Source organism: Cavia porcellus, unplaced genomic scaffold, assembly GCF_034190915.1.
Source record: "Cavia porcellus strain 051 isolate PalLab524CR breed Dunkin Hartley unplaced genomic scaffold, mCavPor4.1 scaffold_11, whole genome shotgun sequence".
NCBI classification, from domain to species: domain Eukaryota; kingdom Metazoa; phylum Chordata; class Mammalia; order Rodentia; family Caviidae; genus Cavia; species Cavia porcellus.
In genome coordinates, this window is record NW_026947494.1 from 31,285,869 (window position 1) to 31,297,191 (window position 11,323).

Sequence of the window (11,323 nt, forward strand, 5' to 3'; positions counted from 1 at the left end):
TAAATTAAGAAAATTAACCCTTGTGTATCAGCAGTATCAAAGGGTAGACAGTGGAATTTAAAAGTTTACCTTTCATTTAACCTCCAGTCCTTTCATTCTGCTGTTTACAGATATATCATCTCCTACTTATTTTTATTTTGCTTCCTTTATATTTTTCCTATGTGAAAAATTATTTTAATGTCTTCAGATATAACTTTTTTCCAGTTGGTTTGCTAATTGCTGTAACATTGCTGAATAATGTAATTTTCCTCATTGAACTGAAAATGACACTTGTGTTATACACAGTGTACTTTCATTTAGTTTTTTTGTTGTTGTTGTTCTTCAATTTCCAAGCTCCATGTTTTGTTAGTCTGAATGTCATTACCAGTTTTTACTGTTATAGGGCTGCTTACTCTTCTTATACTTCATATCAGAACTTTTCTATTCTTACATGTCTCTGTGAGTTACTGTAAATTCCGTGATAATGTCTCCATTGAAAATTATTGGTACTATTTTTTAATGGAATTGAGTAAAGGGTATGTCTTAGCTTATATAAATAGAGTTTTATGATAGTGATTCTTTCAGGATCAGGGCATACCTTTTATTTAGTCACATCAATGTATTCCTCAGTAGTATTTTAAATTTTTTGTGTGTAAGTCTTTCACATTTCCTTTTCTGTTTACTTCTACTTGTTTTATCTTTTTATGCTGTTGTAAATAAGATCTCTTTTCAGCTGAATTTATAACTCTTGTATATGGAAATGGCATGAGACTGCATGTATATATGTTACATATGTATACATTAATTTTTTATCCAACTGTTTACTGTTTTTGCATTGTGTTAAATAATTTTATTCCGTTTGTTTTAGAGTTTGCAAATATAAAATTACATCATACACAATTAATGATAAATTTCCTCCTTGCCAATTTTTATGCCTACTATTTTCAGGCTAATTAAATTGATTATTGCCAGAATTACAGTAAATTATAAGTGATAGTGTGCATCCTTTTGTTGATTTTGAATGTTAACAAGAGTGATTCTATTAGATTAAACCATATGAAGTTTCTCTTTTTACAGATGAAGCCAGAGTTTCATATTTCAATGTAGTGGTATTTCCACATAAAAACATGTTAACTTTTGAAAACATACCTATAAGAAATTAAGGAAGAATCCTTCTCTTTTTGTTTTATTTATTCATTCAGCAGCGATTTACTGGACACCTGTTATGTATCAAATACTATTCTGGATTATAGATATAATAGCTGTTATTATACAGCTTATATTTTAAAAGAGGCAAACAATATATAAATCTATAAATATGAGATGATAGCAAGTACTAAGAAGAAAACTCAGATGAGGATTAGGGAGACACAAAGTAACCAGGAAGAGGAGATGGTGCTGTTTTAGACATAGTGGTCAAGGTAGAACCTGTATGAAAATGATCTGAGTTATGAGGAGCCAAACACGCAGATACTCAGGGAAAGAACATTCTATGCAGAGAAGACCCTGCAAAGACCAGAGGCATGTGCATGTGAAATAAATACCAAATGTCATTGAATTCTTTTATATTTATGATCAGATTTTTCTACTTTGTTCTATGAATATGATGAATTGTATTACTAGAATTCCTAATTCTGAGTCACTCTGGCATCTTCAATATGACCCTCACATGGTTGTGATTTATTCTGTGTCCAGGGTTAGGGTGGCTTCCTAAGAATTATGTATTTTATTTTCTGAGCATTCTTTCAAGCTGTTTCAATACCATTAAACTTACTAATTTTTCAGTGATTTGATTTAATTCACCTGTAAAACTTCCACAAAGTAGAAAGTAAACAGTAATTCTTTAGTTTCTTTGTCTCATACTGTCTCATGGCAAATAATCTATTTGGGTTTTCTACCTCTTCCAAGATTTCTCAATAAATTATTTAAGTAGAGTTACTGGAAGCAAAAGGTGTTTTTGTTCCTTGATGAATATTGACTAAAATATTTTTCTATACTCTCAGTGATTTATATTTATAATTGAAAAATGTTCTGCCTTAATAGCTCTGAGGTGGGCAGGATGAGTATTGTCATTTGCACACCTTGTAAAGAGACTGCAGCTTAGAAGTCTGCAGTTAACAGTGGCTGAAACTAGAGTTAGCTTCTCTTCTCTTGATTCCTACTTTAATAAGCTTTCTAGAGGACTGTGCAAGCTTTTAACACACACCTTTCTACTGCTGTATTTTGCACCCATCTTTCTGCTTTCTCCCAGATTCATCACCTTACATTTATTGCATACTGAGTTCATGGCACAGTCTGTGGCATGTAATTTGTTAGCCAGTATCTCAGTGCTGTTTCTCCTGTGCTCACCTGCTAGGGTATTCTGTTTACTGCCAAGTCGCAAAGTGTTTGAAGGGAAGCTAATATTTAAAAGGATCTTTTCATAAAGGTCACTGTAATTGAGAAGGTGTGTCTGGTTGTTTTTCTTCACTGCAATTGACTTCTGTCAGTGATGAAATGAAGATTTATTTACTGTATCTTGCTTTAATACAGAAAAGCACAATTAGACATTCTACAAATGACATGTATCTCCTGTATTCTGTGGCAGTGATAATGAAGAGTCTTGGAACACTTTACATTTATCAGTGGAATGTTTTTAAGTTTTATTCCAGGCACTAGCAATGTAATAGCTATGAAAGTTTTCAAACACAGCAGGATCATAGAGGATTCTTGTTCAGCCACACATGAATAGATTCAGTTACAGATTCTTGTTAAAAGATGCTGCTAGAGGGAGGGGAAAGAAGCTGTCTGGAGAGTGGGCAGGATGTAGATCCAGAATGCTATTAGCTTACACATCAGACAGGGATAGATGTGTGTGGGAGCTTGGGTCCCAGCCAGCAGCCTGCCAGGCTGACAGCTCTGTCAACCACGGCCACTTCTCTTGCCAAACAAGTTGCCATTATTGCTGGTTCAGTCAGTTTAATTTTCAGTGTCCATGTCTTGCCTGACACAGGATATGTGAATGTGTATGATTGTACATATGTTTTAAAGTATCATTTCCATTTATAAAGCACCCACTTAAAGTCATGTTAAATTAGTTGGCAGTATTTAAAGAAGTCACTCTGAGCAAGGGAAGACTATGGCATATTGTTTTAAGAAGAGAGATAAACCCACAGAGAGAAAATTACCTTTTTATTCCCTCAGTTATATTTAGATGACTAGTTGTCATTGTCCACCCTATTCCTGTGTAAAAGCTGGTGTTTTTCTGAATGACTCCATGCGCTTCCTCATATCAGTGGCTGTGTGTGTAACTGGGGAGGAAGACTGCAGCACAAACCAGCTCAGGTGCTGTGGGATTAGGGCAGAGAATGTATATTTTAAGAAGTACTCCTAGCGATTATTTTAGACACAGACATTTGATAGTAATACACAGCAGTTATGTAAAATAAGCCAAAAAAGCTTCCCCCTTAAGAAAATTTACGCTTACAGACTATTTCAGTTATAGATGTTCATAGTGGATTATTTCCATAGTAAAATAACTCCTCCCAGAATTTTTTAAATAGCAAGTAGCAATTTTTATTTTTTTTATTTTTTTGTACTGGGGATCAAACTCATGACCTTATACTTGCCAGGCAGGCACTTATGCTGCTGAGCTAAATCCCCGGCCCATTGTTTTTGTTTTTTAAGACAGTCTCACTATGTGGTTCATACTGGCCTCAAACTTATTGACCCTCCTGCCTCAACCTCTTGCATGCTGAAATTATAGGCTTGTGCCACCACACCCAGTGCAAGTAGCAATATTGTGTTTAACACATGAATTATTTTACCAAATGTATTCTATATATAACTTTTTGAAAATACATCTATAATATGAAATAAAAAACATGATATAGTAAGAATGGTGCTTTTTGTACTTAGACTATCTCAGGTTTGTTTGAAAAACAAAATATATATGTATATTTCAATATAATCCTTTTAGTAGCCCCATTAGGCAAGTGGTATTATTGTCTCCATTTTATAGATGATGAAAATGAAGCTTATAACTTGACAAATGATCCATCAGTAGCAGAATCGGGGTTTGAATGCAGGCTGTCTGGCTTTGAAGTCAAGTCTATGAGGTTTTTTTTTTTTTTTTTTACCGGTACCAGGGATCAAACTCACAACTGCACGCTTGCAAGGCAGGTGCTTATGCCGCTGAGCTAAATCCCCAGTCCCCAAGTCTATGAGTTCTTAAATGATTATGGCAAACTATTTTAATGCAACTAGTAGCAACTGTTAGAAAAGATGAGTAATAATGAAGCTAAGAAGATTATTATTTGAACAGCATGGTGTAGCAAACGGAACATGAGATTAAGAATCACAAATCCTGGGTTTAATTCAGTTTTGTCACTGCCTAGTGAGTCTGCTACCTTTGCTAGGGCCATTTCTTTGTCTATGAAGTAAGAGGATAGGACCACAGCAGTCTCCAGCTTCATATGTTTTAAATTGAAATCGTGGCACACAGTTATAGATTTTATAATAAGAACTAGAACTTTGATATTATCTGGCTGTCTCCAGCCCTTTTTTTTGACCCAGCGTCTCACTATGTAGTCTAGGCTGGCCTTGAACTTGCTATGATCCTGCTGCCTTAGCCTCCAAGGGTTGGGCTTACAGGCATGTGCCACCTCGCCAGACTCAGCCTGTGTTTTTCAAAGGTTTTTATCATTCTAATTTGTTTACCCTCTTGATAATAAGGTAGCTAATAGTGATTTCAGAGGATTCTTACTGGAATTTTCTTTTTCTGTTACTACAATTTCCACAGGTTTCACATGTGTCCCTTTCTCTACTCTCAGTCTTTGAACCCTCACATATAACACTATGAGTTAATATGTTCTATTTATAAATCTGATACGAATTTATTTTCCAAAAAAGTATTCATGTATTGAAGAAAATAGACAATTCTTTATCTAGAAACATTTTACTGCCTCTTATCTTCTTATGTATTCCTGATATTTTAAAAAGTCTTTGATTAGCTCTTCTTCAGAAAGAGGGAACCATTTCAAGTGGAATCTTTTGGTCAAGCCTTTTATTTAATCCTAAGAATTCTGCAATTGTGATGATTGGGTCAGAGTTCATCAGGGCCATATTCACTCTAACAGGGTTAACAAGTGTGTCCGATTGTCAAGTCATGGCTGTGACTGACTTTAGCTTTGAGGTTTTCTTTCATAATAAACAATGGGCATTGAGCCAAAAAACTTGGTGGTTTGTACTTGAAGACTGATGATTAAATAATACAAGTGATTTCCCCTCATGTTTGTTCTATTACCCTGGGACTCCCTTTACCCTGTGTGCCTCTTGAATTAATCAAATCAGAAAAAGGACTATAAATTAAAAGAATTACAACTTCACTTTTACCTAAGTGCTAGAAGGAATGTAGAAAGCATAACTTAGAGCTTCGAGGAGAAAAGACACTTAACACTTTCTCTCATATAAGACATACATCGCAAAATGCCCTTTTAGAAGACTGCATGGAGAATCTTTGCTCATCTCTGACTGCTTGACAAAATTTTTCTACATAGGCACACTAAACATAGAACTCAGTTTCTGTCACTTTTTTCAGTAACACAGTTGCTGAAAATAATGTTGGGAAGAAAAAGAACCAGCACAAAATATCAGCTACTTGGAATTTATAGATTTGAGAAGGACATTTGTTTCAGTTTTTTTTTTTTTTTTTACTTTTTGCTTCATGAAATTACATTCACTATGAACAGGTGCAGAGTTTACTAGAGGTAAAACAAAACAAAACAGAATGAAACAAAACCCCCTCTGCCTCCTTCGGATTAGTTTTTAAATGGTTGGTAGCAATAACTATATTGAAATCTAACCTAGTTTCCTTTGTAACTCCAATAAACAAGCTGACATATACAGTCAAGTGAAAATATTTACTGTTCTCCAAGTGAGCTGACCAAACTGGAAAATACAAGTTTCACACTAACTCCTTGGTAAATTTAGGATTTAAATAAATACTTATAAAGATAGGTAAGGGTGTGCCATGAACCAGTACAAAAAAGTGTGGATAAAGCTGATTTCAGTAAAGTAGATACTATGCTGGCTCACCAGTGAAGATAACCATATCCTTATTAACGTGTTGGGCAACTGCAGTGATTATACATTTGGCTAAAAGAAATGTTCGCTTTATCTCCATTATCTTAAAAGTCAGTTCCTTTGTAGGCTTTGTTTGGGGCAGTAGAGATAAATCTGTCAAGAACTTATAAACCTGAATTGATAAATTTTTGTCTCTTGAGAAATAAGCCATAGAATTCTGGGGGACTTGACTAATAGAAGACAATTAATCAATGGTAGATAATGGAAATGCTTTCCTAAAATGATAGAATATATATATATATATATATATATATATATATATATATATATATATATGTATGTATTTTACTTTATGTATAAATGTATATATCTTCTGAGTTGCTGCCATGTCTTTCTTTACAATCTACCAGAACAGTCTATGTAAAAATCAGCCTACAAATTCCATTTCTTCCAGCAACCCAGTAAAGAATCCATGTTTGTGACCAGTGATGATATTAATACATTGAGAGGTTTATTGATGGCCATTGTTGTTGGTTTTAAAAATAAGAATCTCTATTCCAGCCTTTAAATGTTTTGAAATTCTTTAATATTTTATCTTTTTTGTATGTATCATTTTACTTTTGCTTGCTATTGTTGACTTAGTTTTCTGAGCCAAGGGCAAATAAAAATTAGGCAATTTCCAGGAGAAGAAACCTCCTAGTTCTATTCTTGACTTTGCTGGAGATTACCTAATCATCTGTGTTCCTTACTATCTTGGTAAATTGGTAACCAAAGAAATCCAATGAAAATATCCCAGATATTCCTGAGTTGAATTTTTAAAATCTTTCTTACGTGTGAATTTCTAGACTTTTTCAAAAGAGTAACTGCTAGAATTAAATCCAAAGACAAAAATTACTGCACAGAAAGAGTAGCTGTAAGGTTTATAGCTGTGATTGTCACTGTGCTCCTACACAGTTATATTGTCATTTTATTGGCATTTGTTAGACTTCAGTGGCCTAAAATTGAGTAATCTGTTATGTTTTGAAGAACTTAGTCTTTAGTCAGCACATGACATATAGCTTTTTTGTTTTGTTTTTGTACCAGAGATTGAACTCACGACTGCGTGCTTGCAAGGCAGGCATTTATGCCACTGAGCTAAATCCCTGTTCACATACAGCTTTTATTAAAGTTCTCAGCTATGCTTTGAGAATGTTGGTTTTGAGGGCAGCATGGATTGGAATGAGAGAAAATTTATTCTATGGGCCACATTTCCTATCATCTCTCTATGCTATAGTCTTTTAATTGTATTTTTCTTGAAGTGTTTTTTTGCACAAGAGAGTAGAAATAAGAAAAAGACTGGTCTGGTCACATGGTTTGAGAAACATTGCAGTAGGCCCAAGCCCAGGTCAGGGCAGAGGTTCTCCAAGGTGACTTTGTTCTAAGAAGAAGCTTCATTTTTCCTCAATTCCGAGCTTAAGAGCTTACTCTGTTTGTGTGTGTGTTTAATTTTGGTAAATTAAATATAACAAAATATACCACCTTAATTGTTTTAAGAAGAATTAAATCTTTTCACATTTTTTACAGCTGTTCTCCCAAATTCTTCGCCCTATAAAACTAAAACTCTATAATATCCATATACAACAGTCCCTCCCATACCCATAGGTACACAATTGCTGGCACCCACTATTCTATTTTCTACTTCTGTGAGTCTGGCTATTCTAGGTATGTAAAAGCCTAGAGATATGTAAATAGAATCACACAGTATTTGTCTTTTTTGTGGATGGCTTATTTCACTTAGCAAAATGTCCTTCAGTTTTTTCATGTTGCAATGTGTTAGAATTTCATCCTCTTTTAGGATGATTGGTTTTCATTAATGTATGTACCAAATTTTGCTTATCCATTCAAGTATCAATAAAGATGAGTTGCTTCTCCCTTTTTGTTGTTGTAAATAATGCTGCCATGAACATGAGTATGCAAATATTCCTTCAAGATCGTGCTTTTAATTATTTTGTGTATATATTCAGAAATGGAATTGCTAGATTGTGGTGCTTCTATTTTTAAATTTTTTTTTGAGAAATCCCTATAGTGGCTGTGCTCTGTTACATTTCTACCAAAGTGTACAGTGAGAATAATTTTTCTCTACATTCTAGCCATACTTTCAATAGTAGCCATCCTAATGGTTATGGTATGATATTTCATGATTTTGTTCTGCATTTCCTTAATGATTAGTGATATTGGGCATCTTTTTATATATTTGTTGACTCTTTTACTCTCATTGGAACAATGTCTATTCAAGTATTTTGTGCATTTTTAATAGAATTGTGTTAGATATTTTTGTTATGAGTTCTTTATGTATTCTGAATATTAATCCCTTTTCAGATATATAATTAGCAGATGTTTTCTCCTCTTCCATTTTTATTCTGTTAATTGTGTCCTTTGGTGTGCAGAAGTTTTAAATTTTGCTATAATCCAGTTCATATAGATTTTCATTTGATGGATATATTTTGTTCTCCTATCCAAGAAATTATTGTCAAAGTCAATATTGAGCTTTTCTCTGTTTTCTTGTAATATTTTGTAGTTTTGGTTTTTACGCTTAGAGGTTTGTCTCACTTTAAGATAATTTTTTGGATGTAATAAGGTAAGGATCCAGCTTCATTCACTGCATGTGGCTGTACAATTTTGCCAGCACCATAAATTGATAGGAACCTGGTTACTAAACTCAGTTGTTCCCTGCCTGGCTAGTGGAAAGAAAAAAGGAGTGAAGAGAGGGATAGAGGGATGGAAACAAATGTTGAGGAAAAAAATGAATTATGGCAATTTGAAGAAAGAGGCCATGGCAACTTGAAATTAAGATAGTTCAAAAGTGGAGTTAAATTTCCTAGAGTTTTACAGGAAGGACCATAATTTTTAGATGCCCCACTTTCCACTCAGTTTGATTTCCCCTAGATTTAAATTCTTGGTAAAGTCAGAGGAAGTTGTGTCCTAGTGATTAGACTAACAGTCTAAATTACCCTCATGTAAAACATTTATTCAGTGAGTTCTCTGAGTTCCATTCTAGGAAAGAAAAAAGACAGGCTCCTTTGAAAACTAATATTTTTTCTTTTATTTTGGCTATCAGGAAATTCAGTAGTTTTATGCTTACATATCCTTTCATTCTTTGGCTCTTAAGCGTCTATTTGTTTTGCTTTGTTTAGATTTCCTTTACAAATCAACATAGCATAAAATGCATCCATTTCAAGTTTTGACAAATAAATACATCTGTGCAGTCACTACTTCAGTCAAGATTATGGAACATTTCCACTCCACCAAAACATTTTCTCAGGTTGCTTTGCAACCCGTACTCCTTTTGTGTTATTAAATAGTTCCGTCGATTCTGTGTTCTTTCATGTTAGCCACCAACCTATTACAAATACTTTTGGAAGTAGGTAGAGTTTTAAAAAGTAGCCCCTTTAAGCTCTAGGTTTTCTTCCTGTGGTCTGCCATTCAACTTAATTTTTTTGTATCCAAAAAGTAGCATTGCAGCTTCTTCGTACTTTAGTCTCATTACAACCAACACTGGTGATCTGGTGTCTTATGAAACATTGCCAGATATCCTTAGAAGATCATGTTCCTCTTTTTTCCCTTAGAAATTAAATATCTTAACAAATTTTTTAAAGCCAAACAAATCTGTTCCTGAACAAGTTTCTCAAAACTAAGTGGCCTGCATCTTTGCCAGAACATAAAATATGTAACAAGCACCATTTGCTTTGTTGTAGCACATTTGAAAGCCAGTGATCCTGCTTTCTAGTAATTCAGCAACATAAAGGCTATGAAAGGCTGCAGCTGCCTGTTGAAATGTTAGAGCTATGACCTGTGTGTAGATGTTATAACAGTGTCTTGAAGAGACATGAGAAGTTTAACCAACTGAATTGTACACGGCTTGGGCTCTAGGTAGATGTGTGAGGTAACTGGAGAGACAGGAATTGTGAACGGTTTAATGCATGAGGAATTCTGGAACAGGACTTATGTCAGACAACATCAGCATGAATTGTGGATGGTTTACTCTTCCCCAGAATGATAAAAAAATAAAACAGAAGCATTATAAAATTTTAACTTTGCTTTCATTGCCAAATAAAAGGAATTATTGTTATTGTCATTTTCTTTACCATTCTGGAATGATCATGATACAGTGACTTGAACTCTAAATGAAGATGTATGCCAAGATACATATATTCTTCAGATGTTATACTGTTTCTTCAGATTGCAGTAGAGTTGTTTTTAGAAGGAAATCGGCAGCAGCATGCAAAGAAAGAACATACATTATAACCGTTTATATTTTCTTGGAATTATTTTCTTTATGAATAGTGTAGAAACGAATGTCATTGAAGCAGGTATATTATAAAGCACAAATTCCACTGAATTTGATTCATTTATATTTTACTTAAAGGAAGGACATGTTACACAGTCTGTCATAGAGGAAAAACCTTCAAAGCAATCTTTGGCTGTCTTTCTGAACATAATTAAATGTTCATTATTTTTTCTTTGTCAGAAGTTTAATGATTTATATTTACTAGTTGACATATAATCCGGTCTCCAGATTTATTCCCGCTTGAAGGAAGAAACAAAGCCTAATGTATAAATATATGCTGATGAAAATTTTCCTTTTCTTTTAGGACTCAGCCCAAAACCATGTTTGCCCAAGTTGAATCTGATGATGAGGAAACAAAGAATGAACCAGAATGGAAAAAACGTAAAATTTGAAGAATCTCATTTGAGAGCTGTTTGCATGAGGGGAATGACATGTAGCAGTGTTTGTTTATTTGTTTGTTTATTTTGTTTTGTTTTCCTGCTTAATGCTTATGAAATAAAAAATGGATTTTTATGAATAGATTTTATCCTTTCCATTATTGAGGCATCTAAACTGTATGACCAATAAATAAGAAACAGATTCTTTGCCTATTACCAAGTACTTAAAGTATTTGGAGGCTTTATTCAATATTACTGGTCTTGTGCAGATTCCCATAACCTTCGAGGGAAAAATGTGCATTGAGATGTACATCTGTTTAAAGCAGTTCTAGGAACACAACATGGAAATAGAGATCAAAAAGCTTAATATTTCTGTATAATGTCACAACAGTTGTTTACATGACTGTGAATAATGAGCCTGAGATCACACAAAAGCTTTGCCATACTAGGAAAGGGGAACATGTATCTGATTATCTTTCAACAGAAAGTAGTGGTTAGGATTTAGGGAAGCAGGATTTGAAGTCAGACTGATGTGGATTCAAGTCCTGGTTCTGCCTGTTACTGTCTTGAGTCACAC

General features: G+C 34.0%; 1 protein-coding gene across 4 annotated transcripts in view; it reads left to right on the forward strand.

Moving 5' to 3' along the window:
• Wdr70 (WD repeat domain 70) overlaps positions 1–10,890 on the forward strand; it is a 305,121-nt gene extending 294,231 nt beyond the window's left edge. For all 4 annotated transcript variants that reach the window (XM_013152887.3, XM_063258091.1, XM_063258094.1 and 1 more), the window contains one exon: positions 10,674–10,890. In XM_013152887.3, the coding sequence (XP_013008341.1) occupies positions 10,674–10,761 (88 nt within the window). In that variant the 3' untranslated portion in view covers positions 10,762–10,890. The remainder of the gene's footprint in view (positions 1–10,673) is intronic.
• The last annotated feature ends 433 nt before the right edge of the window (positions 10,891–11,323 follow it).